Source organism: Cucumis sativus, chromosome 3, assembly GCF_000004075.3.
Source record: "Cucumis sativus cultivar 9930 chromosome 3, Cucumber_9930_V3, whole genome shotgun sequence".
Taxonomy (NCBI): Eukaryota; Viridiplantae; Streptophyta; class Magnoliopsida; order Cucurbitales; family Cucurbitaceae; genus Cucumis; species Cucumis sativus.
In genome coordinates, this window is record NC_026657.2 from 1,812,505 (window position 1) to 1,840,369 (window position 27,865).

Consider the following 27,865-nt stretch of genomic DNA (forward strand, 5'->3'; position numbering starts at 1 on the left):
TTGTCACGTCTACGGGTGAAATTAAATTTTACTTTGTAGATATTATATACTTGATTTTGTATACTTGAAAATGTCAAAATTATTAGTAGAAGGAGAGAGAGAGAGAGAAAAAGAACTCTCAAATAAAAAATGTGGCGGGTAGTCCGGTAGATTTTTAGAGGGGAAAAAAGAGAGCATAAAATCTACAAATGCAAAAACCCTAGGGTTTATGATTCAGACCGTTTGAATTGAAAGCATTTCTATCCATCTTCCAGCTGTGGGGAAGATGTCTCACAACAAAATTTTTTCTATGGCCTCTGTTTTCAGTTCACTATCAGAAAGCTTCCGTAGAGTGCCTCCAATGGCAGTTCCAGCTATTTTGGATTGCCTTTTTGCTTCTACTGGGTTATCCTCATCTGAGCTTTTCGACTCGCTTCTTGAAACTTTCCCCAAAACCATTGATGTACTACTCTGAAAAATCCCACTTTGTCAATTATAATATAATTTTGGGTTGTAGTTAAAAAATGCAGGCAAATACATATTTACCCATGTGGGGAAAATAGCTTTTCATGTTTGTGTGCATGTATGAAACTCATCATAGAAACTATGTTATGTATCATTTATCTACGTATGTTGCATCTACGGATGTTGTTTGGCTGTCATTTCATAATTTCAGCTTAAAATCTGTTTGATAATGGTGGAATGGGGTGAAGGATAATTGAAGTTGTTGTTTAAGCTGGGATGTAATTGTTTTGGATAGGATGCTACCACGAAGGAGGGAAAGCTTGATGCTGATCAATGTAATTACATCACATCTTTGGTCTGCGCCCTGTGCCACATACTAAAAAAAGATGGTCAGTCATCATCTGCACCCATATTTTTCCAACTGATTATCCTTTTAATCTTCACAGAGGGTTGTGTAATATTTTTTTAGCAAGAAACAACATTTTTCATCAATGATAGTACCTTATACTCCACAACTGACAACACTTTACTGTCAAAATCAAGTTGATTTGTTTGTCTGATTAGTCGAAGTACTTGTAAAGTGGCCTAAACACTTACTGGAATATAAAAAAAAAAAAAAAAAGGGAAAGGAACAGACTTTTACATGTCTCTGTACTCTTTTAGAGTGAGGTTTTTCATTGTGTGCTATATTACTCCGGCTATTCTTATTAGGGGGAGGATAGAACGTTTTAGGCTGTAATGTGTTGTAAATCATATGGTCAATTGATTTAATCCTTAGGTGCCGATCCTACTGCTTTGAAGTCATTCATATGGAAAAGTTTCGTTCCTTTGATAAATAAGACAGCTACATTGAATCGGGAAATGCTAAACCAGGTACTATTTTTTAAAAGCTTGTTTGATTTGATGATAACTGGAACTTCAGTTTCCAAATATGTTGTTGCTTCATGATAACTATCTTGTTGACTTCATTTATTGGTATTAGGTTTCTGAATCATTCATTGATGTTGTAACTGAGACGAACTCATGGCCAATTGTTGAAGCAACCCTAATTCCATTTTGTATAAGTTCGGCTCTTTATTCCACGAGTGTGCTGCAACATGTTGAGTTGGACACCTTTGAGGTTGACAGACGTTCTTTCATTTTGGGCTCAAATGTCCCCGTGCACGAACCTAGAATGGATAATCAGACGATGAAAGACTATGGATTCCTTCAATTACCATTAGCATGCCATGTTTTAGCTATAATGTTAGATGCCGTCCTTTGTAATAGACAAGTACCACAAACATCCGACAAAGTGGTGTCAAATGGGTACCAAAAAGCTGAAGAGTTTACTGTTAAACTAATTTGGGATATTTGTAATTTATCTGAACAAATGCTCTTACAAAGCTCAGACCATCGATCCTGTGCCATTTGCCATCTTCTTCCAGTAATCTTTGAAGCACTTATTTCTCACCATTCTTTAGAGATCTCCATTCAAGGTCATGCATGTAATCTTTCCAGGTTAGGCTTACAAGTTCTTTGAACTTTATGGTTCAAACATGTAGCATGTCCTAGATTTAAGAATTTGGTTTCACCTCATTATTCTCTTAATGCATATGATTGTCTTACAGGAGCTGTTTCCTCATGAAAATATGGAAATGTTGCAAAAAACTATTTTCATTTGGAACTTTGGAGAGAAGAGATGCCTATAGGATTTTGTCTCTTTATTTTTGTTTTTTCCCTCACAATGAAGAGCTTGGAGGTGCTGGAATGTGTGATGATGGAGAAGAATTTGACATAAAGGCTGATAAAATTTTTTGGGATGAAATTAAAAGAGGCTTGGTATTCAAGTATTCCTTTGATTGAGATTCATTTACTTGTACAATCAATGATTAGCGAATGATTTAGAACTATTTTATTTCATGTTTCTTTCTAAAATATTTATTTCATATATGTGGTTGGGTTGATTATGTTTGTTTGGTGAGCCTGTTTAGGTGGATAAGGAGAGCTCGGTGAGGAAGCAATCCCTACATATATTGAAGAAAGCACTATCTAAAAATGGAAGAGGCAGCCCAACTACGGTTTCAAAAACTATTTCAAGTGGAAAAGATAGTAATGTTCAAGGAATTACCAAAAGGGAAAGATGGGCCAATAAGGAAGCAAAATCACTGGGTGTTGGGCAAATTTGCAGCCAAAATAAAATTGCTACAAATAGCCGGCAGCAAAAGTGGGAAGCATTCATACTTCTTTATGAAATGCTCGAAGAATATGGTTCACACTTGGTTGAAGCTGCTTGGAGTCACCAGGTTCATTAACATTTAATGTTTTTTCAATGTTCATTATCCGTTCTCTTTTATATAATTTAAAACTGGACCCCTCAGTCATTTTTGTTGACATTTAGTCTTAGATGGATGCCTAGTTGTTCAATTTTTACATGGTACATTGTACTTTGTGTTGTGTATATAATTGTTTCATGTATTTTATATGTATGGCAGTGAAGTTTCACTTTGACAAAAACACTGTTTAGATGAGCTAATGTGAAGGAAACAGATTTATTGTGTCAGTACAAAAGTTGGGCAACATTAGATTTAATTTTTTGGTCCAAGTTTGAATGACGGAAAAAACTTTCATAAGGTAAGTGTATGTAATTTCTTGACATGTGGATGATGAAGATTCATAACCTCCTCTTTTCGTGGAAGGCGAATACTTTAAGATAATGTTAGTAGCTTTAGGGCTTGAGGCAGCCTTTGTCAGATAATAAGATAAACAATTTATTTGGAGGTTCATTGAAATTAAAAGTATTGAAAGAAGAAAAAGAGAAGAAACAAACTATTTTACGTGGAAACCCTAGAACAGGGAGAAAAACCACAATGCTATTTTCTTATTATTTTCTATATCTCATAATGATACAGGAAACCTTTATTTATAGACTGTAGCCGCCAAAATAAAAATAATAAAAGATAATTAGGGCACTATAAAATCTTAGTAAACTTTCGGGCTTTCAACATACAACAAGGCTGCCAATTCTAACACTCCCCCTTAAGTTGAGCCATAAATGTCAAAAAGACCCAACTTGCTAACACAAGACTCGAAGCTTTGTCTGAGAAGCCCTTTTGTGAGAATATCAACAATTTGTTGGTTTGAAGGTATGTAAGAAATGCAGATGCTACCACTGTCCAATCTCTCTTTGGTAAGGAGTCTGTCAATCAATACATGTTTAGTTCTGTCATGTTGGACCGGGTTATTAGCAATGCTGATAGCCACCTTATTATCACAGAGAAGTTTCATAGGCACTTCATAGTCCTGGTGAAGATCAAATAACACCTTTTGAAGCCAAATTTCCTAACAGATTCCCAAACTCATGACCATGTATTCAGCTTCAGCACCACTTTTGGCAACAACCCCTTGCTTCTCCAAGTAACGAGATTGCCCCATCAAAAGTACAGTACCCAAAGGTAGATTTTCTATCAACAATAGACCCTGCCCAGTCAGAATATGTATTTGCCTCAATACACCTTTTGTCAGTTTTTTTGAATCTCAATCACTTACCAGGAGTTGTTTTTAAATATCTCACAATTCTGTTTACTGCCTCCATGTGTTCTTCGTAAGGAGTGTGCATGACTAACAGTACTCACAAGCATATGAGATGTTGGGCCTAGTGTGAGATAAATAAATCAGTTTGCCCACTAGGCGTTGATCTTTTTCCTTGTCAATTGGAACTTGTCACATGTATCTCTGAGTTTGGCATTGGGCTCAATAGGTGTATTAGCGGGATGACATCCTAGCATATCTGTCTCAGTTAACAAATCAAGGGTGTATTTCCTCTGGGATACAAAGATGCCCACCCTAGTTCTAGCAATTTTCATTCGTCCATGGCAGCATTGATCCGAGCATCGACGACTACAGCACTAAAACCGGCGGCTGTCTCCTCTGTTTGATTTCCATTGTTAATTATGTTGTTTAGGGTTTGTTCAATGTCCCGCTTTGATACCATAGTTAAAGTAGAGACAAAGAACACACAAATTTACGTGGAAACCCGAGTATTGGAAGAAAAACCACGATATTTTTCTTCTTATTATTTTCTGATTATAAAAAAGGTACAAAAGGGGAATATTTATAGGCAACATGAGCCTAATAAAAAGAATAAAGAATTAGGGTAAAGAAAATCTTAACTACCCATGGACTTTCGTCAAGGCCCAAGCCCACTATTTCTAACACTTGGGCTGGTTTTATCTCCACATGGTCATCTCTTCGGGTCATTGCTCAAAGCTTTCATTTCAGAATAATGAAATCACAGGATTTTTAAAGAGAAGTCTAAAGCTTGGATGGAAAGATTCAATATAATTGTCTGTTCTGATTACTTACATACATTTATATTCTGATTACCATAGCCACAAATGGAAGAAAATACAGTCCAAGTCTAAGATCAGCAATATTGCAATCAACAATGTTGCCTTCAATCAATAAACCATAAAAAATTACATTTAATCACTCAAGAAGGCTAAGAGCTTGTCCAAATGAGCTGTGAAAATGTGCAAGTAATGAGTGGAGTAGAAGGGAAAAAATCAATCAAAGACGAGCCAAATAAGGAATGTAGGAAGATTGAGGAAGAGGTTGCGTTGAAAGGGGAAAAAAATAAATGTGACACATAAATTACGCAACTTGAACCCGATAAGGTGGAACGATCAACTGATAAAATCAAAGAAAAAGACGTTGAAAGCAAAGGAGTGGCAGAAGAAGATACCCATGAGCGTCCCGGTTTGAAAAATTGCAAAAATCGATTGGTGTCGATTGCAAAGAATGTGGAAGATGATATATTTTGAATTGGGTACTCTAGTGAAGCCGTCGGCATTGCTGAAGAGTTCGAACCGAAAGATCCAAAGAAGGTAAAAGACACCCCATTTGTGGAGAAGGAAGACGAAGGAGACCGCTTGGCTACTGAAAGAAACCATAGGAAGCCCATTCGCAATCCATTTGCCGTTTTCATGATGGACACCACATTTGCAGTCCAATCAAATCTACTGAAATGCAAAAAACAGTTCTAGGGTGCATTGATGATAGTGTTAATGGAAACAATTTTCCCTTTCGAAAGCAAAAAATTTGATACACTGGCGTGGGTCATGAATCTGGTTGTTGTTGCCTTGTTAAACAAGAACAATTATTTTAAAGATAAATTAAACTCTTTAGAATTATTTTATGTGTATTAAAGCTTTTTTCCTGTTTCCTTTGGAGGAAAAATGACAAACTTTGTAAAGATATATTAAACTCTTTTATGTGATCGTGTATAGTTCTTGGCCACTACACAAGTTTCTTTAGTCTATATTCATTAAAAAAACTTGATTTATAACATCTACTTGGATTGGAGGGTTTTTCTTTACTCCTCATTTTGGAACTGGAACTTCTCATCCTTTGTTTTTTTTTTTTTTTTGGCATATTTTTAGTGGATTGCTCTTGTTTCTAATTAAAAAAGAATACAAAGTCAAGATCATTTAAAATTTTCAAACATGTGTTTCATATAAAGTTTAACTAGTTGTCTCAGAGTCATTACTAATTAACAATGTTTTCTTGCAGATATCCTTGTTACTACAACATCCGACCTCTACGGAATTTGACAGCTTCAGTAGTGGCGTTCATCAGAACCAAATTGAAATGTCTGGTGAAATCTATAGTTGGTTATCAATTTTGTGGGTTCGGGGATTCCACCATGATAATCCTCTAGGTACCAATAATTTGTTTGTTAGTTGATAGTATGAGTGGGCAAAATAGAACTCTTGATGTATGTCATGCATCTTTTTGGATTAAAATTTTATAAGTTTTGCTCCATTGAATTATGCCATCCCTTCTTGTTTATTGCAGTTAGATGCTTGATCATGCAGTTCTTCTTAACCATTGAGTGGAGGGATAAAGTTCCTTGTTTAAAGTCATTGCCAGAAACTTTTATTATTGGGCCTTTCATTGAAGCACTCAACGATCCTGTGCAGCACAAAGATTTTGGTTAGTTCATAATATACTTATGTCCTCTGGGCTATCTTCGTGTTTTAAGTGAGCTTGAACCTCCTATATTGAGACAAAGAATTCTTCTTCCATTATCAAATAATTTGCTTAAGACATTGTCGACAATTCGCACTTGGATGACCAATAATTTTGTGGTGGATGAAAATGAGTGATGTTCAAATTTCCTAGTCATTTTAATCGTACGTAGACTGGAGTATTATGGCTCCAAACATAAAAGATGATATGATGACATATATTTATTCAGGTTTAAAAGGAATTTACTCATCCAAGACAGTTGAAGGTGCAGCTCGTTTTGTATGCCAATATACAAATATTCTTGATGCAAGGTATGATATAATTTTCTTTTGGTTGATTAGAGTAATTTTGAGGGAACCAACTAAACATCACAAAACATTTACGGAAAGCTCACTACAAAAGGAACCAACTCAATGACTATCCATTGCAGTTGGGCTGTTTTCATTCTTCCTTTTCAGTTTTCATTTTAAGTTTCCTTACGTTTACTTTGCTGATTTTTCTTCTTCTTTCTATACTTCTATTTTCTGCTTTGTTTTCTCTGGCTCCTTTTGGAGTTTCTATCTCTGAAAATGGTCCATTTTCCTTCTCGTAATGAAAGTCTCGTTTCTCGTTCGGAAAAAGAAACCAACTTATTATCACAAAACTTTATGTCTGTTTATATCATCTTTCTTCCATGAGAAATCATACCGTGGCATCAGTCTTTCTTCTATTGTTGGATTCTGTTGTCTCCTTTCCATAAGAAAATGAATATCGTGACCCGTTTATCTTTGATTGGGGAGTATCATTTTATTTATTCAAGGGAGAAATGATGTTTTCCTTTGGAATCCAAATCCTCACGACAAATTTCTCGTAGTTCTCTTTCTCAGTGTCTGGTCAATCCCTCTCTCTAGTGGCTATGTATTTAGCTCATCGTAGAAGGTGACAATTCTTAAATAAGGTTAAATTATTTGTTATAACTACAAATATTATTGTGATGGAATATTCACATTGTTTTGAGTTGGTTTTGATTGGTGGCTACTTGATAAGATTTGTAATCAATATATCAACATTACTTAATCTTGCTTAATAGGGGTCTAGCTATACCTTCAATGTTCAGGACTGTTTTCGTTTTATTTGTTTTTTACCGTTATTATTTGACTCCCTTGTGGAGTTTGTACCACTTGAGCATCAGTCTCTTTTAGTTTTATCAATAATAAAAAGTTATGCGTGCCTCTTGTTCAAGAAAATTTGTTTCTTGTTAAGAAAAACATAATAAATGAGGGCCTTGACAGATATTCTCCAGCTGAGCTGATTTAGCGAGTTATTGTAATAATGATGGGTAGCAGTTTTCTTATCTAAAAATTTTGTATTTTAAGGTGGTTTTGCTAGTCCCTGGATCCAAATTAATGGTTTGCTGGGATATTGGGAAGTCTTGTAATTGTCTATGGCTGTAGGTGGAAACCCCTCTAGATTGCTTGCACGATCCCCTATTTGTTTTAGCCTTGGCCAGCCTATCTTGTAGCTTGGAAGTTCAGAACTCTTCCTCTAATGAAATCTGTAGTTATGCACACTATGGTCAAGGTTATTTAACCAATATTCTCTCAAGTTTTATTTACACAAATTAAATGCCAAATGGGGCTGGAGGCTTAAAATTTGATGTCCTTGTTACTTGTTTTATAATCTGTTGGATTTCCTTTATCAGTTGTAATATTAGATGTTTGTTATGCATATATTCATCATTTATATCTGTAAGCCGTTTTCCTTATTAGCATTTTTGTCTTTTTTTTTAATAGGAAGACTCTGTATTTGATTCATAATATAAAAGAAATATAACAATATTATCTTCCCAATTTCTACTTATTCAATATGAATGTAGGACAAGAGTGGTGTTTTTGCATCAACTGACATCTTTGGCCAGGAAGAAATCATTTGGTCGAGTTGGGTTGATCAGCCTATCTGAATGCATTGCTTCAGCTGCTTCAATAGTTGGGTTTGACTACAATATTGAAGGAGAGTGCTTTAATGGTTCTTCACTGTCATCCCAGGAGGATTTGATACCTTATTCTCTGGAGTGCAAACTGGAATTGCTGGATGATCTGAGATTTGTGGTCGAGAGCAGTAAACAACATTTCAATCCTAGTTATCGCCTTCAAGGTTTATGGTTATTTCATATGGTTAGGTTATCATTCTTGTTTTTCCTTTAGTGATTGAAAATTGAAAATCAAATCAGTAGATAGTCAGAGAGTGAATAACCATTACACGTTTATGGGTGTTAGTTTGTGCCAAAGCTCTGGAGGCTGCTGCTTCGGTCTTGTGTACATCAAACTTGGCTCTTGAGGTTGTTCTGCATTTTGTTTCAGCACTACCACGAGAGGCTACTGACTATGGAGGTGAGAGAAGATTTCTTCATTTTTTTATTTTTTCTGAATGCAAGCTTGGTTATTCATTTAAAAAATTGGAGTGTTGAAGTCATTATAATTCTCTCTTCATCTGCATTTTTTTTGTTTATTCTTATCTCTGCCACTTTCTGTTCTAGGTTGCTTAAGGAGGAAAATGCAAAATTGGCTCTTAGGGTGTGGTAAGAAGTGCTGCAGTACAGAGACAAAGTTTATGAAGAGCCTTATTGAGTTCCCTAAAAGATTTGTGACCCATAATCATTCATCCGATGCTTCTGTTACTTACGATGATGAAGAATTGGAAGCATGGGAATGTGAGGCAAAACGATGGGCAAGAGTGGTTTTTCTTGCAGTCAAGAAGGAACATCATTTAAAATCTATACTAACGGTTTGTTTCTCCTATTTTGTTTATAATGAATGAATTTACTTTAAGATAGATTTCTAAGGAATATAGGCATACAATACCTTCAAGGGAGAAGAGAAAACCATTTGTTAATTGCAATGAAATATTGGAAAAATTAAAGTAAAAGTATACATGGTATAATTTGATTTTACAGTGAATGAAGAAAATTGAAACTTATGTTGGTAATGATGGCATATAGGTGTTTTGGGGTTGATTTCTGTGTGTTTTTTGTGTTTGTATTTTAGTTTTGTACTATGAGCAATAGTCTCTTTTCATTATATCAATGAAGAGGTTTGTTTCCATTCTAAAAAAAACAATGATGGCATTACATTCAACTTTTTTTGTTTTTTTTTTTTAATAAGAAACCTGAGAATACATATGATGTAGCCTAGAGGACCCAAAGTGAGACTCATTCTCCAAGAAGTCTAACTTAAAATTTTATTTTATGAATCAATTTATGATTTAATACATGAGAGAACCCCCTCTGTTTGCAGGGATTGTTACACATTAGGGTAGATGGGAATTAACCTAGTAGTTCTCGCAAGTTAACCCTAATCCTTCCCACATCTATCCATCCATCCATCTATCCATCTTTCTCTCTATCTGTCTCTGTCTGTCTGTATGTATGTATATAACTGACAAGAAAAGGGCTGGAGGAAGGTAGTTTCCTCTCCCATAAACAACTTTTTGAAACAAGATACAACGTTTTTAATGGAAAGACTAACTACAAAAGAATCTTTGCTGTCTAAAACACGACTAGGAAGAGCCAAGAGGTGAACCGTATATTTCTACAACAAGAAAAACATCAAAAGGACATGAAGTATCCTCAAATGTTCTTTGATTTCCTTTCTACATACAAGTTTAGTAACAAAATTCATTCTAAATTCTTTGCTAGTCTAGTTCGATGTAAATCTTAACTTTGTAACTATGGATAAACTTTATGTTGTTTTTTAAGATAATGTGATAAACTTCACACCACTTCAAAGATTATAGTCTTTCTACTTTATTAAACAATAGGAATTTTTTATTGTAACCCACCTTTTATAGGCATTTCATTTATCAATGGAATAGTTATGTTTTCCTTATAAAAGTTTGATTACTCTATTTCTTTCTTTAAAGCTGAAATTAATAATGTGACGAACGGTTACCAAACTGAGTTACATTAATAAATGTTGGGTTTATCTTAAAGATGAAGAGAGAGAAAGGAAGGATTAAGGAATCTGGTCTTTTGATGGAGCCTTATTTATCTTCCTTTTTTGATATTATATTTGCAGCATAGTTTCTGCCTTGTACACGTACACTAGGGTTACCTTTCACTTTTCTGGCTACAGGCTTTTGTTTGTGTGCAGGTGCTCTTCGTTTTGTGCTTTTGGTTTCCTTTGTTGGATGAAAGTTTTGATATCATCTGTATTATCTTGTGTAGTTTATCCACAACTATGGCTTAAATATCTGCAAACAAAAGGGTGATTTAGAAGGTATACGTGTGAAGTTCCTAATACTTATCATGACTTTGGTTCAAGAACTTCAATTAGTTCAACAGCAAATTGGTCACTGCGACTACAAAAGTGAATTCGATGACCTTACTATGTCTCAGCCAAGTGACAATTTGAGCTATGCAGAACCAACTATTTTTAGCCAAAAAATAGTCAACCTTCTTCCATCACTACAGGTATTGGAAGTCAATTTCACTTACTCTGGTCTGGGAGTTTGTATCTTTGAATACTTTTTCCTTTTCATTAATCAATACATTTTTATCTTGTTAAAAAATATCTTAAACGGTTTTCCTATAATGCAGCAAAATCTACTAAGTTTTTGATGGATGTACTTGTTGACTTTCAGGTAGAATTGGTTTCTTTTGCTACCATGTCTTGTTCCATATTCTGGTCCAACGTCAAGTCAGATGAGACAACATTACCAGGTTCTGTGAAAGGGAAACTTGGGGGTCCCAGTCAACGCCGGTTGCCATCCTCCGTTGCTACTTTGGTTTTGCTAGCTGTATGATCTTCAACACTCTTTGGCTCTTTTAAGTTGCCGTTTGATCCTTTGTATAGGTGTGGAAACCAGAATCTATTACTTAAGAATACAGGTTGATCGAGTCATGTGATGCAGTGGCTTGACCATTGAGTCTACAACATTTTCATTTTTGTGGAATTCCTTTCATTTTTAAAAAAAATGGAAACAAAATGTTCCATTGATATAGTGAAAAGAGGCTAATGGTGAATACAATAAGACATAATAATTCAAGTAAACTAGAAGACGAGGTAATCAATAGGTGCACCTGAATATCTCAACCAAGTTGTTCCTATATAGGAAAAAAGGTTGTACACGTGTTCTTGAGTTCTAAAAGAATAACCTCCCTAATACTTATCTATAAAGACTCTAATTGAGGTTGATAGTGTTAATTGCTAAAGCAAAATTTATGTTTGCTTTCTCTTGGTGTTTCGTCCCCATGAATTTGGGCTTTCTGTTGGATTTTTTTTGTCTGCTTTGTTATTACTTTTCTCTTGCATTCTCGGGGTTTAGAAGGTTTTGATCAGCTAGTTTGTACATTTGTTTATGTTTGTTCTTTTTGCTCTTCGTACAATTCTTTTGTACTTTGAGCATTAATCTCCTTTTTTATTATCTTTAATTGTCTCCGTTTCAAAAAAAAAAAAAATTGAAGTGTACCACTGGCCATCCTGTCACTCTATTTTCACTCTTTAATTCACCATTTCTATGGATTGTGCTCTAAATCTGGCTTACCTCAGCCAATTCTGTCTATCTCTTAGGATTCTTTAGTAATTCATCTTTCAGTTTAGTCTGGTTCCATGACAAAAGATGTTGCGTGTATTTTGCTTTTCTCCCCATCCCTTTACTTTTATTAAACAATAAAGGAACCTTCTGTCGTGCCATGAAAAGTTGGTCTGTGGCTATTAGTATTTATTTAATACTCTTGAAATGTTGTACAATACGAATGGTTTGTTATCATTGTTGCTTCACTCCCTACCTTTCTGTTTGGAAGAGATAAATATTTTTTTTAATGATTTCAAATTTGTTAGATTTTATTGGTAAATAGTTTCATCCTTCCTTTGTATAAATGGATAGGTAACATCAACGAAGGCTGTAGCATCTATCATGTCATGCTGCAGACAGTTTCAAATCCTTTGTTCAAGTAATTCTGGTGTTGAATTTTTACTGACGTTTTTGTTGAAGACCGTTTCATCTCCAGTTTATCACTCAGAGGTATAATGATAATTTGCCAGTTTTACTTTTTCTGCAAGGCACTGATTTGTTATTAATTTAAGATAAAAGCTTACGTCTGTGGTTTGTTTTTTGAAAATCTTATATCTCGTTACAAAAGTTTTCATGTTCTTCTTGTATTTTGCACATTTTCAATAAGAAATATCTGTCTTGTATTAGAAAGGAAAACAAAACATAAACCTTACGCTGAATACATTTACTCAAATGTAGAGTGGAGCAGAAATATGTCTTGCAACATATGAAGCGCTAGCCTCTGTTCTCCAAGTGCTCGTGTCAGAGTTTTCTTCTGAAGCCCTAAGATTTGTGCAGGATGAGAGTACAATCCATCATCCAAGAGTAGAAGGAAGGCCACTGTTGGACTCTCTTATTCTAACTTTTCATCAACATGTAAATGGTATACTTGATGCAGGAGTTTTAGTTCGAACAAGAAGGGCAGTTCTACTAAAGTGGAAGGTGGTTGTTTAAGCTATATTTGTCTATGACTATACTTTCTATGTTTTTATTAATTTTACTTTTATTTTTAAACTTAATCTTTTTACAAACCTAAAATTTTTAGTAATAGCCTTTGTAGATTTTCTATTTACAAAGTGGTTTAATATGACACATCACCAAAATAGTTGTGTGTGCGCATCTGTATGTGTTTTCTTTTCTTCTCATTTTCCTCCTTTTTGGAACAAAGATAGCTTCTCATTGAAATAGTGAAAGAAGCTAATGCTAAACAACACAAAAATCATAAAATGTTGATAACTATTACTCAAAAGTAAAAAAGAGAAACTGTTGCCCACTTACCCCACTACAGGAGAGTTGTGCAAGTAGATTTGGAGTTTCCTCCCAGACCAATCATTTCTTCAACTATCAACTGTAGCAATTTTGAAAATTGAGGATATTAAGCTGATTGGCCTGAATTCTTTCACTGATTTAAAAGAATCCTTCTTTTGAACGAAGCAGATAAAATTTTCCTTCAAAAGGTGTTTTAGTATGTCCATTGTCATGTGGAATTCATCAATAAACTGAAGGAAAATTTTCTTTCAGAAAGTGCTAGAATTTCAATAAAACCTCCCTGTGAAACCATTAGTGCCCTTGGTTCCTTACCAAATAAATAAATAAATGATTTGCACTCAGTCCTTTGGTCTCATAGATTTGCACCGTATTTGATCTGTACTTCTCACTTGCATGTGTTAATGTAATGAAGATTGCATCATCATCGAACTTAAAAGTGATCTGCATGTCTTATGTAGTGGCATTGCCTAGAGTCTCTTTTATCAATTCCCTATTGCGCTCTTCAAAATGGAATCAGTTTAGAGGATAATAATGCTTTTTTATCAGAGGCAACTCTTCTACAGATATTCAATGATCTTGTTGAGAGGTATGATCTGAGATTAACTTTCTGTCATTAATAGTATTTAATGCATGGGTTCGTTAGATAGCCATAGTTGCTCCTGTGTGTAATATCTTTGCTGAGGAAGGGAGTTGTAATTATCAAGTTCGTCCATTTACCAAATGTTCCTAATGTTTGGAAGTTATTTTTCCCCAGTTGTAGTTTTACGATTTGTGTGCATTATAGTTGCATTTATTTTTCATTTATCTTTTAATTGTATTTATATGTTCTTTCCTCTTCCAATTAGTTTCCTTGGTTAGAATTTCTCCATCCAAGTCCTTTGAGGGTTTTTCAATTCAATACATCTACTGTAGCTAGAATGCTTTTTAAAATCCTTTTTAGGGCTTGTTTGGATTGACTAGAGAAAAAGTTGTTTTTAAAAAATGTTTTTTTTATTTAAATTCTTAATTTTAATGTTTAAAAAAACCTTACGCTTCAAAAGCCATTTGGTTTGAGAAGATTCAAAGAGTTTTCCTTGTTAATTCACTCCAGCAGTTTGTTTGTTTTGAAGCTGCAAGGATCTTTGATTCTTGGTGCTCTCTTTCTAAATTCTATGTAATTTTTTCTTTTTTTTGTTATCTGTTTGTTTTGGGGCCAATGTTTTCTCTTATTAATCATTGGTCTAGTTAAGTGTACTGATGAGACTGTACTGTTTAAGTTTACTGTTCTTTTTGTTTCCTTGTATTTTGAGCGTCTGTCATCTTTCCATTTTATCAATGAAAAGTTGTGTTCCTTTTAAAAAAAGTCATTTTGAGTGGTTGCCAAATGCTACAGTTTTTTCCAATAAAATTTGTTTGTCATTAGAGAAAATGTTCCATTCGAACTGATTCTGCTAAGTTTGCAGCCTCGAGAATGCTGGAGAAAGCTCTGTTTTACCCATGCTGAGACTGGTTAGACTGATCTTGTGTCTATTTTACAAGGGAAACTCTGGTCTGCTTGTTACATCGTGTAATGGTGTGAATTCAGAGGTTAACACCACATTCTCTATTTTGTTCTAATGCCGTTTATTATATTTTTCTATTTTCTGTAATGTGATACAAGTGTGCATAATGTTGTGTTACCTAATGGGTTGTTCAAAAAGATAAGAGTAGCTATGATAATTTAAAAGAGCCAAATGTTTACAAGATATATAGCTAAGTAGACTTTTGTTGTAAAAGAAAAAGGGAAAAAAAAATAAAAACTCAAAATATGTTTTTTGTCAACGAAAACCCATTGGTTTTATGTTTCATCCCAGTAATTCAAAAGAAACACGATCAGATTCATCCAAAGAAAAAATTGAGACTACCTTGTGTTGGGTACTTCCCCTTTTGTAATTTTATACCATCATTAAAATTGTTTCTTAGAAAAAATGTTATAGATTTAACCCATAAAAAATTGAGAGCATGTGAAGTTTTTTTCAGGACTTAATATTATGTCGAAAGTTTTCTTTACATTCGTTTGTTCTCTTTTGGCTATGTTTACGCATTTCACATTTTATAATTTCAGATGATGTGGCGGTTGGTGCATTCCTCTTGGATATTGCATGTCAGCTGCAACAAGCGAAGGGTTGCCCATATTGCTGTGCTTCTGTCTTCTGTTCTTCATTCTTCTGCGTTTTCTGAAATCAATATGCATTTAAGTGATGGTGGACCGGGACCCCTGAAATGGGTGTGTACTCACTTTGGTCACACATGTTTTCTCACAGTTGGGTTTTCTTTGTGCGTACTGTTTCTTAACCATATTTTTGCAGTTTATAGAAAAAATTCTTGAAGAAGGCACCAAAAGTCCTCGAACATTTCGTCTGGCTGCATTACATTTGACTGGCATGTGGCTCAGTCATCCATGGACCATAAAGTATTATCTTAAAGAACTGAAACTGCTATCACTATATGGTTCCAGTACGTCTTCATTGCGTATCTTAGTTGTGATCCATATCAAACAGTTTAACGTTCTCTGAAATTACTGTCATGAAAAACTTCTTCTTCAGTTGCTTTTGATGAAGATTTCGAAGCGGAATTAACTGATCATGATACACAGACTGAAGTATCATTATTGGCAGAAAGTCCAGACCCTGAGCTCACTGAAGTAAGTCTTACATCTGATACTGTAGTTTTTGTTAGAATCAGTAATTTCCCCATCTGATACTGAAGGAATGATTTACCCTAATTTCCTTTACTTTTTTTATCATAAGCTTGTTGTCTATTTATTTCCCCCCTTTGTATCTTTTGCTACTACGAGAAATTAATAAGAAAGTAAAATCGTGGTTTTCCTCCTGGTACTCGGGTTTCCATGTAACTCGGTGTCTATTTTCTATACCACTTTTAACATGGTATCAGAGCGAGGTAAAGACTAAACTATAGACATGATTATAGATGAAACCTGAACAGAGACAGACGAGACAGCTGCCACCGTGTAAGCTGCTCCACCAGCTTCAGAAGTCGCTGGTGATCACAATGAGACCACCCTCGGAGTCAGCCGTGCAACCTAGTGGAGAAAACCAGCCACACTCGCCTCAGCTGTCCGCACATGCGCCGCCGCTGCCAAGCGCGTATCTCCACGTTGCCATCCAACTCCTCTGATGTTCAGCCAGCCTACTCCCACCCGTTTTCCTAAGTTCAGCCGCAGTACCCTTTTCGTCAGCCGCACATCCACGCCAAAATAATATTTTTCTTATATTTCAAAAAGAGTGAAGGGTTTTCTTAAATAGAAGAACACCACATTACAAATAAGGAAAAAATAATTTTGGCAAATATAATACAACCAATACAATAAAATATAATACAAAAAAGGAAATAATCAATTATTTCTACATTGTCCCTTCACAAGAAAAGCTTGGTACACTCTGTCTGGTATTTTCGATTTGGAGCTTTGCCTTCCTAGCAAGATTGATAGATGGATGATTGAAGGTCTTAACTTTAGAGGTTACAGCCCTAAAGGAAACATCTTATGGAAATGCGCGACGCGTTCCCTTTTGTGGAGCATTTGGAAAGAAAGGAATAGCAGAATCTTTGACGATAGATTTAATTCTTTTGATTCTTTTTGGACTGTGGTTCAACACACAGCCTCTTGGTGGAGTACGAATTACACCAAACACTTTTGTAATTATAGCCTTTCTATGATTTTCAACAATTGGAAGGCCATTATGTCTTAGTTCCTTAGCTTCTTCCGGGGAGGGCCCTCTCATCCCTCGCCCTTAGGTTGTTCTGTTTTGTTATATGAATATACTTGTCTCTTATCAAAAAAAAAAAAAGGAAATAATCAAGAATTATATTACCCTCAATTTTTATTTCTAATTATATGAAATACAAGATGCTCATTAAATAATACAAAACTAATCTTCACTTAGACAACTTGTTCAAAAGAAAGTTACTGGAAATACTACTTAGTAGGACGTGAATTCTGAAAATATCTATCCATATTTCTTCTTGACCGGCTTTATAAAATATGTAGGTTGTGATTTGGAATATCTTCCTTCTGACTTCGACTCCCTTGTATTTTCATCTGGTTGATTAGGTGTTTATCAACACAGAACTGTATGCACGTGTGTCAGTTGCTACTCTGTTTCATAAACTTGCTGACTTGGCTATGGTGGAATTGTCTAATGAATATGGGAGTTGCTATGATGCTGTGGAATCTGGAAGATTGTTTCTGCTTGAGCTCCTTGATTCTGTGGTATGGATTTTTGTAACCCTAGGGTATGCATTGTGCGTATATGTTAATCTATTTCGATTACTACTTAAGAGCTAGCTCATGAGTTATTTTCTTTTTTTGATTTAGAAGCATCATTTTATGACTATCCCTTTTACATTTATTCCTTTCCATTGTATCAGCTGGTTCAGAGGTCCTACATATGATATTAGATATTTATGCTCTTAATATTCTTTAACAAAAGTTAATTATGTTTGTTGATTTTGGTGTTGGGTTGAATATTGATTGCATCATGTATTGGTGCAGGTAAACAGCAACGACCTTGCAAAGGAATTGTATAAGAAGCACAGTGCTGTGAGTATTGAATTTAATTAAGGAGTTCTCTATGTGGGATGCATTTTTCAAGGATGTATGTCTTATTGATGAAAATATTTACAAAATTTTAGGAGTAAAAGGGTTTATTATAATAGTATGTGAAGCCCATTGTAACTTGTCAGGATTACTGGTAGTGGAATTTTTATCACTGAATTTCAAATTTTCGTTACATCTATCCATTTATTATGACATAATTTGTTTAAGCACCTACTTTGTGAATATTTCATCAATTTTTTTTCTTCACTGAAAGAAAGATTATGAATATTATAGTACCTGTCTTTGCTCATGGACTTTTATCTGGGCTTTATTACAAAAAGAAAATTTAATTTTATACCTCTTGTTTATCAGATTCATAGACGCAAAATACGTGCTTGGCAAATGATGTGTATTCTATCCAGGTTTGTCTGCGAAGATATAATTCAGCAAGTTACTAATAGCTTGCACGTCTGCCTCTCTGTAAGTAAATATTGGAACTAATGCACACTCTACTTTTTGACTGTTTTTTTGCTATTGATTTATTTCATTTTGAACTGATGCCTAGTTCTAGGTTTTAATAAAATAGACCATGAGTAAATGTTGAGTTTTTAATTTACTCATTTCCATCATAATTTCTTTTTAACTTCATGGCATTCCCATCGAACTTTATTTGAGCCACTATATAATCATTTCTTCATTTGATTCACTTGCTTCTTCGCAGTACCATTGATTCTGTAGCAATTCCTCCTTCTTATACCTTCTCATTTAGCTAATAAAAGGGAAAATAAGAAAAAGAGTATTTACTACTTGGTAATCTTGTTTTAATTTGGATGGTATTCCATTTTTGGTCCTTTTTTTCCATTTTCTTTTTTTCTTTACTTTGTTCTTTTTCACTCTCTCCTTCGGAGTTTGTATCTTCTGAATATTTTTGTTTCTTTTTATTAATCAATGAGAGCTGAGAATGTAAAGAAAAAGAGAAATCTATTCAGAATACCTATACGTCTTTCTTTCACCACTCGATTCTTTTATTATTTTTGATGGTGAATTAACACATATATATATTTTTACCTATATGTCTTTCTTTCATTTTTCTTTTCAAAAGAAAAAAAAAACACAATGGATCATTTGTGAGATCCAAAACTGTTTCATCTTCACAGCCAAAGATAGTGATTTACATGACTTATGTATTATAGGAGTTGAGTTTTATTATAGAAGTTAAGTAAACAAGATTCAGTTTGGTGCCTTTTCTTGAAACCACTTGCTTTGAATGTGAAAAAGATTGTTTTACCGCCTGGTTTCTTTCTCGATTTCTTCTTTTCTTTCCATTATTTTTTCGCTATTCAGTTCTATTACAATTGTCACTAGATTTATGGCATTGCCTGTTGTTTTTTTAGCACAATTTTCTAAACATATTTTGTTGTTATTTTACCATAAAAAATTATGGAAAATAAAACGTTTCTTCACAAATTAACTTGGCTAAATTCTGTAGATCACTTTCGGTACTGATACTTATCATTTCCTTCATCTCCTTGTTTACAGAAAAATAACCTACCTTCAGTCCGCCAATACTTGGAAACATTTGCAATCAGCATTTACTTGAAGTTTCCAACACTGGTAACATAATTTCTTTTTCATTTTGTTTGGGGGATATACCATATAGCATATATTTTGTATCGGGGAGAGAGGGATGGAGAATGATTCATCCCTATAATAACCCTTTATCACATATTCGCATAAACATTGGTGTGGTTTAATTCATGCATTAGTGGAGATCGTTACTCCAGTCGTGATGTGCTAATGGAAACTAGGATGGAGGTGATGTGGAAACTAGGACTGGAGTTGATGGGATAATCAATAGAGATGATAGCTAATGGAAACTAGGGATGGAGGTGATGTGGATGAGTAATGGATTAGGACAGGAAAAATAGTTCTAGGACATTTATTTATTTATTTTTGAAACGGAAACATATCTCTTTATTAATTAATGATAATAATGAAGAGCCAAAACTCAAAGTATATGAAAGATATACACGAGCAAAACCTAAGAATTAGTTGGTGTATCAGGACATCTCAACTAGGTTGACACCTCCTAAGCACATCATGTTCAAATGCTAATTATAAAGAATATTTGTTTCTTTAAGAATAAATTCAGTTGGATTAGATTTTGAGTAAGGTGCTACTAATTTTCACTCCGACAACTAAGATCTATTTGGACTAATTTTCATACCCGTATTCTTTTGTCCTGACGTACACCAGTAACCATCTGACATTTTTATTTGATCACTTAAACCACAGGTTAAGGAGCAATTGGTTCCTATACTACAAGATTACAATATGAAACCTCAGGTAACAATTTCAGCAATTACTGGGCTCTGCACCTTTCTGATTGTGCAGATAGCGATAATGGATAATCTAGATCTCTGGGAATTTGGATGTATAGCAGTATCAAATCAAATTTCAACTGACTTTGGTCTTTCTACATCGTGCCAGTAGGTGAAAATTTCTTTGTCAAATATGTAACTTTATGTCATGATTGAAACGCAGGTACTCTCTTCTTATGTATTTATTGCAACAAATGTAATCCTCCATGCAAATGAAGACGTACAGTCCAGCCATTTGGATGAGTTGCTTCCTTCTCTTGTTCCACAATTAACCTCTCATCACCACAGTTTACGAGGTTTTACTCAGGTTGGTGTCTCAGGAGCATAAAATCTTACTTCATTCTAGTAACCTGTATTTCATACAATGTCTTTGGTTCTCTTGCAGTTGTTGGTGTACCATGTTCTTTGTAAATTTTTTCCAGCAATGAAATTCAGACCCACTGGGTACATGCCTTTAGAGAAAAGATGTTTTGAAGATTTGAAATCATACCTTGAGAAAAATCCTGATTGTGTCAGGTATGAGTACCTTTGCACCTATGGGGCGTTTCTTTATTCTCATTTCTCTGCAGTATATGGTGATAACATATGGTTTTTGCTTGTATAATTAATGTTTCTGGAAATTTAATTTTAGGTGTTAAGTTTTAAGTTCATAAATTTTTCAATCCTATGAAAGTAAAAGTTTACACATCAAATGTTATTTTTCAATCTGACCCTTGACACATTTATCTTTCAGATTACGGGCATCAATGGAAGGATATCTTCATGCCTACAATCCTGTATCATCTGTGACACCATCTGGAATTTTCTCTAGCAGAGTTAAGGTTAGCTGCATGTTGAAAGTTTTACCAATTTTACTATCACTATGCACTTTAAGCATATCATGTAAATATACAGTAGGGTAAGGAAAGAAAAAATTAGAAGAATTATACTTTTCTCTTATTTCCTTCTTTAAAAGAGAATTTGTATCTGATGATGAGAGGTTGAATTTTTGTACGACTTGGGAGCTTCAGATGTTATAGATTTGTAATGGACGCTGCTTATTGCTGTTTGATGTGACAAATAAATATTTTCGTTGTCTTTCTTTCATTGTGATATTTGTGTTCTTAATTTGTTATGAATCCACCATTGTGAACAGTCAATTTGCATGAATGTGAAACTAAAAATCTCTCAGAAAAGAATAGATCTCCTTATCCAAAAAGCAATTGGAATCTAAGTCCCTTGTCACATTTTAGAGTTTCAATGGTGTGACATGAGTCAAATGACTAACTTGCTAAAATAAATTGGTTGTAACTGACCTAGATGTTTCATCAAATGAACCACCCTTTCCATGTTTGTTCATTATTTTCTTTAGAATAAACGAATTTTAAAAGCATATTTTTCATGTGTATTGAATTGCATTAGCCACCATTTAAAAAATAATTAATTTTTTTCGTTTCTTTTATGAAAGGACCTTTTCGAGTGTGTCCCAACATCTCTCATGGAGCAAGTTCTTAATTTTCTGAATGTAAGTAATCCTCATTTTTGTTCGTCGATGTCTCTTTATATGTTACATATGTAACATTCTTAGGATCTTTCAGGATGTCAGAGAAGATCTTCGATGTTCAATGGCAAATGATTTGACAGCTATTAAAAATGAGAGCTTTAAAACCAATGAAGGTCACAACCTTATCGGCATATCATCTGACATAAATGAAGAAAATTCTACTTCCAAACTGCCTGTGGCAACTTCTTTGGATTTTCAGAAAAAGGTTACTCTCTCAAAACATGAGAAGAAAGACACCGAGACTAGTTCCTACTTGGGCAGCAAAGAAGCTTACAAGTTCCTTCATGGTACGATTTATTGTTTTTTTATGTTTGTACTTGTTTACTAACAAGTCTCCTAGAAAAATTATATGACCAGAAATTAAACAAAGCAAGTACATGATACTGATTTGAATAATTCTCTGTATCCATTTTAAGTAGATTATTGATGCTATATTTTATATAGTTTTTACCTCATTCTTTTGCAATTTGAAATGACTGGCCCTCAATAAAAAACTAACAGTTCATTGTCAGTAGAAAACATAAATTAGTCACACGATTTGTGAAGAGCAAGAAGAGTATTAAGCTTATAATTATAGTGTGGATCCGATGAAATAATAGTTATGACTTATGTGGGGGTTGAGTAAGGAAGGATGAGAGATCTAGAGAATTTCTCAAGAATTTAAGCCGTCCAACAGTTTTGATCAAACTAGACTTGATCCTAAACTATGAAACATGGTCATTATTTAGTAGTGTTGTCGTAGGATACAGTGAAGTTTACATGCTTTGGAACGGAGGATTTGGAGTGTCCGATTGTATATTATTTCTTTATTTATTATAATTAAGTCTGTTGAATTTATGTTCCAGCCTTTCAGAATTATGTCTTCTTATCCATGATGTCTTGAGAATGTTCACGTCCACACCTTTCATGACTTTTTTGGTTGGTCTTTATTGTTAGCTTCTGGATTTTATGGGTTGTTTTCTTGTCAAGCTTCTGGTTGTTTTGTTTTCTTATATTGCAAGTTTTGGTAATTTCTTCTCAACTTTTTGGTTTGAAGGCAAAAGGAGTAGGGCTCTTCTTCTTTCTTTCTTTCTTTTTTTTTTCCACTTCGTGTTCTAATTTTCTCAGTTATTATTTTTTTCTTGAAGTTTTTTTCCTCTAAATGACGAGAGTATTGAATCCCTTATGAGAAGTTTTTTGAGTGACCTTTGGGCATCCTATTTCTTTTCCTATATGTTTAATTAATTTTATCTTCTTAGAAAAATCTTTCTTCTACAGTTTTTTTACCCTTTCCTATCAGCCTCAATGTGATCCATCAAACTTGATAGTATGTCACTTAGTTTGTTTTACTTTTTAAATGCAGAATTGGAGGGAGAGGATCAGCTTCTTAACCAACTACTGCATTCCAGAAGTTTGTCGATGGAAAATTTAAGAACAAATCGACAAGACATTATCCTTGTAGCATCTCTGCTTGATCGCATACCGAATTTGGCTGGTTTGGCTAGGACTTGTGAGGTGGGTTGTAGATCCCCACAAAATTTTCAAGCCTTGAGATGAAGTGTTTTACGTCTTATGTTTTAGTCAGATCAATATTCTTTTTATACTAAACTTTGTTCTCAACAGGTTTTTAAGGCTTCAGGATTGGCTATTGCAGACTTGAATGTTCTAAATGACAAACAGTTTCAACTCATCAGGTTCAGTAGTAAATTGTCTGATTGAGATACCGTTAAAGTAGATATTTGCTATCTGCTTCTACATAAAAATTATGTGCTAAATCAAGAATTTACATAATCTACCGACTAATCTCTCATTACTTCTATTGACATAATGTTAATGAGATCTCTGATAGAGGATACACTACCCGCACACCTGCTTTCATATTCCTTATTTTGAGTGTAGTATTTTTTCTGGTAAACTAAAACAAGTATTTAGTATTTAGAAAAGAAGTTCCTCTATTGTTTCTTTTGCAGCATGCTCCATGCTAGGTGTGAAGTATTTGAAAATGCTCGAACTATTAAAATGAAGAGAAAATGTAGATTTTTTAAGAAAACATTTCTCTTAAATTGTCCGTATTGTTCTTCTATTGTTGAATTTTTTCCTACTAATTCATGGTAGTGTATTATTTTAACTAAAAATAGGGGATTTCCCTTTTCCCATTTTGTACTGTTGTACATGTATTTTGTATAGACCAATGAAGTTAACGAGATTGAACATAAAAAAGATTATATCGGAGACTAGAATGCCAAGGGAAATTCAATTGTACTTGGCTTGTATTGATGCTAGATGTCAGTTATTTTAGATTAACAATTTGAATTCAAAGACTGTACAGTCTGATGTTGGCTAAAATGATTGATAAATTTACTACATAAAAACCGTGACCAACTTCTTACTTGGTTTTATTTAAATATATACTCCGGTTCTAACTAGAGAATTACCATTAAAGGAGCAAGTCAAAAGCTAACATCTCTTCCCAAAGTTTTTGTCAAAATCATGTGCTGAAGGCGAATCTTAAGTAAAATCATGCTGTAGGAAGTTCTTGAAGTTACATATGTTTTTCTCGTAATTGTATCGCATGGAATGAATTCCAGTGTCTCCATTGACTTCTTTGACCATTGTTGGCCTTTTTTCAGTGTTACAGCAGAGAAGTGGGTCCCAATTGTTGAGGTCCCGGTGAACAGTATGAAGCTTTTCCTAGAGAAAAAGAAACGAGAAGGCTTCTCTATTTTGGGTTTGGAACAAACTGCTAACAGTGTACCTCTTGATCAGTATGCATTTCCTAAGAAGACAGTAAGATATTCTTGAAAGTCTTCCTTCTTAATATCTTCTTCTTAGTATTTTTCCTGGTTCTTCAGTTGAAAAGTGATTGGGTCAAGAAAAAAGAAAAAAAAAAATGAATCAAGAAAGTGAGAAACCATCATGTTGGTTTTCTGGAATGGCTTGTTAGATTAATTGAGCCTGTGTTTTGAGATGGATTAAGGTTGAATAGGAATATTAGTTATACCGATAGTACATTTTCTTTTTCTTAGAATAATCTTTATCAATTCTCAAATCTCAGTTAAGTATGAACGTTCCTGATGTATGTCATCCTTTAAAAAGTTCAAACATTGGACACAGCATGTGTGTAGATATTCAATTATATAGGATTTAATTAAATTTGATGGTTTTGCATGGATTTGAATATTCTTTCAGTAGAAAGCACACATGCTAAAGAGGATAGGGATACGCCATATGGATCATTTTTCTGAAGATGAAATAACTTCTTTTCTTTTCTGTGAAGTTGATGACATATATATTTCTAATGCTGCAATGGACTAGAACAAATAATAGTTACACTAGTTAGCTATTCATGAGAATTGCAAGATTGAGGGTTAATCATTATTTATTCTTTACTTTAAATTTCACTTATAATTCTTCAATCACCCTGGTAGGTATTGGTCCTTGGACGTGAAAAGGAGGGTATACCCGTTGATATAATCCATATACTTGATGCATGTGTTGAGATTCCTCAGTTGGGAGTTGTCAGATCTCTTAATGTTCATGTTAGTGGTGCTATTGCACTCTGGGAGTATACTCGACAACAGAGACACTAGTAAGCCGCCATCATTTTCATGATTTTACCCATTACTTTTGGTGGGAAGTTTCAAACATCAAGGTATACTTGCTAAATTTTCAGGTTGAGTAACTTATCATCTTGGACAACTGTCAAATCGTGGTTATGTAAAGAAATTAGAAATGGATTTCATATGCGAAGGACGGTGGAACTGTAAACAAGTGAATCATAATTTGTATGAAAGAGTCGATGTATTGTTGTCAAATTACATGTTCACTTGTAGAAATTTTGTAAGCATCAGTTCCATTATTTTTCTTACGGCAATTCATTTATCTTAATCTCATTCTCAGTTGTAGCCTGAGCTGCTGCCACATCTTCATTATTGAGTTTGAAAGTTGTACTTCTTGCCATGGGAACATGCAACGCCAATCTTTTTATGTCCCGTCTCTTTTGAGAGAAGATCTAAAATGATATTAGCTGAATTGTTTAGGATTGAACACAGAACTCTGATAAATGGATCTTTTTTGAAACATGAATGTTCAGGTCATGGCAAATTTACCTACCCATTTTTTTTGTGAAGTTATTGGATTAATACGAAGAATGGAGGAATCAAATCTCTGACCTCAAGGTTGATGGTAAAGTACTGTGGTAACAGAACTATGCTCGTTTTGGCGTTACATACCCTTTTGAAGATCCTAGATTGCCACAATCTAATTTTGGCTTAATCCTACCGATATTCAAATTGAAAGATTAGTTATAGATACTAATCTACAAATTATATTTTACAAGTTTGTTGGATTTTCTTGAGAAGTAAAATACCTGTAGTTTCTCAGAACTATGATAGATTAGTTTTTAAAACCCCATTTTTTTGTGTGTGTTTAAAATAGCAATTAGTGGATCATTTAAATATTGAACGAGAAGAGGGGGTGACCTCACTTCTATTGCCTTTGAAAGAAAGTCAAGTGAGGAATTTGGGGCATACATCCAGATAAATTTAATGGAGATCTATAAAATCAGGTACATGTAAATGTCAGTAGTCTTATCCTACTGCCCTTTACTTTATCCATGGTATTCTTGCTCTTTGATTCACTGTTTTTTACTTCATTAACCTTCTTGGTAGATCCACTGCTTTGGTTCTGCTTTTGCCTATCTTTCTTTGGTTGAAAACTTGTCAAAGCTTTGTAAGACCTTTGAATCAGGTTGCCGAAACAACTTGTAAATCTGGGACCCTTGGGCTTTCCACAAAGATTGACGAGCTATCAAAAAGGCAAATTCTAATTCTTCATCAAGCTAGAAGCTACATCCTTCCAGAACAGTATATTATATGCAAAATAAGAGATGAATGGGTTTGAGATTATCTCCAATATTCTAACACTAATGACTACATCAAGTTGTCATGAACTTTTCTGGCTTAAAATTATGGAACAAGGACCATGGAGGGCTTCCATTTACACCTCCTAAACTTGGCTACTTTACTTTACCAAATTTTACTGCTATATTCATTCAAATTGAGTTTAGATGAATTTGATGTGTGCAAATTGTGTGGGTTAGAATTTAGATATCATACTATCTTGCTAGGACAAGAACATAAATGTTATTGCTTTGTGAATCAATATGCAAACTTACAGAAAAGGAAGTGCATACAAGATTAATTGCTATGCTTCTTGCAATTGGTTGTTTGTTCTTCAAAGGAATTGGCTCTGGTGTTCGGATATATGGAGATGCGGGTGACCGTGCAGACTTACGAAGGCGTTGAGAGTACTTGAGGAGTTCAGTTCTCCTATTGTATCCTTTATTAGCCGTGTCTTGCTTCCATTGATTTCTAACTACTTTATTCACGTTATCGCGTTGATAGCGATTGACTGGTAGTCTTGGTTCTTGCTTCTCCGAATACACAGTCACCAACACTTTATTCTCTTTTGATACTGTTGCCTAAAATTCACAAATATCATCACACCATGTCAGAACACAAACGTTGAGTTTCAGAGTAATAGAGGGAGAGAGTTCACCATTTAAGTTGACAAGATGGGATTATGATCTGTAAGTCTTCTTTCCCTGGATATATTTACGAGATATTGAAATTATATAACTTGTATAAATGGATGTAGATAGCTACGGATGGATGGATATATTACTATATATGTATCTTCCTATATCACCTTGTATGTGTCACCTTGCGTGTGTATATTTTATGTGTATAAAGATTTGTGGTGATACCTACAAAGTGATAATATACAATATTTTACGGTGGTGATGCATACAATGAGATATATACACAATATGGTAAATTCATCTTCCATTCTTCAACTTTTAATTTGCAGTTTTTTTCATTTCTCCACCAAACAGAGAAAGGATGGAACAAGGGATTAGGCACAAAATTGATGTTTGGATATGTGATTGCGTAAACACGTGTTTGAAAGAAATTTTCAAAATTAGTGCTTTAAAAAGCAAACTATAAGTACTTTGTTAAAAGGATTTGAGCATATTTGGAAGTAATGATTGTAGTGATTCTAGAAAAAGAGACGTGTTCAATTAATTTTGTAGAATTGACTTTGATATAGTCATATTATTGTTTGGATTCAAGC

General features: G+C 34.2%; 2 protein-coding genes across 5 annotated transcripts; one reads left to right on the forward strand and one right to left on the reverse strand.

Annotated features, from left to right (window-relative positions):
• The first annotated feature begins 118 nt into the window (after positions 1 to 118).
• Positions 119 to 25,816, forward strand: LOC101213211. 3 transcript variants are annotated; one of them, XM_031882598.1, is made up of 36 exons: positions 119 to 442; positions 740 to 833; positions 1,223 to 1,317; positions 1,427 to 1,944; positions 2,055 to 2,265; positions 2,418 to 2,729; positions 5,995 to 6,142; positions 6,280 to 6,417; positions 6,683 to 6,764; positions 8,309 to 8,586; positions 8,709 to 8,822; positions 8,969 to 9,216; positions 10,655 to 10,900; positions 11,071 to 11,226; positions 12,316 to 12,453; positions 12,682 to 12,924; positions 13,710 to 13,837; positions 14,694 to 14,817; positions 15,335 to 15,496; positions 15,579 to 15,726; positions 15,816 to 15,913; positions 17,342 to 17,500; positions 17,783 to 17,830; positions 18,200 to 18,307; positions 19,367 to 19,441; positions 20,123 to 20,173; positions 20,372 to 20,515; positions 20,594 to 20,724; positions 20,942 to 21,029; positions 21,656 to 21,712; positions 21,786 to 22,038; positions 23,094 to 23,245; positions 23,354 to 23,424; positions 24,361 to 24,517; positions 25,159 to 25,323; positions 25,406 to 25,816. In XM_031882598.1, the coding sequence occupies exons 1-35, from the start codon at positions 266 to 268 to the stop codon at positions 25,318 to 25,320; spliced, it is 5,514 nt and encodes a 1,837-aa protein (XP_031738458.1). In that variant the 5' UTR covers positions 119 to 265; the 3' UTR covers positions 25,321 to 25,323; positions 25,406 to 25,816. The 3 variants fall into 3 exon arrangements, with proteins under 3 accessions (XP_031738458.1, XP_011650373.1, XP_031738459.1); XM_011652071.2 differs by having other exon boundaries at positions 25,159 to 25,319; positions 25,404 to 25,816; XM_031882599.1 differs by lacking the exon at positions 21,656 to 21,712 and having other exon boundaries at positions 25,159 to 25,816.
• Positions 25,817 to 26,187: 371 nt separating this feature from the next.
• LOC105434777 lies at positions 26,188 to 27,638 on the reverse strand. 2 transcript variants are annotated; one of them, XM_011652073.2, is made up of 3 exons: positions 27,290 to 27,638; positions 26,925 to 27,212; positions 26,188 to 26,536 (listed from the first exon to the last, which is right to left on the reverse strand). In XM_011652073.2, exons 1-3 carry the CDS (start codon positions 27,290 to 27,292, stop codon positions 26,294 to 26,296), a joined length of 534 nt encoding a protein of 177 aa, XP_011650375.1. In that variant the 5' UTR covers positions 27,293 to 27,638; the 3' UTR covers positions 26,188 to 26,293. The 2 variants fall into 2 exon arrangements, with proteins under 2 accessions (XP_011650375.1, XP_011650374.1); XM_011652072.2 differs by having other exon boundaries at positions 26,907 to 27,212; positions 27,290 to 27,636.
• Between the last annotated feature and the right edge of the window lie 227 nt (positions 27,639 to 27,865).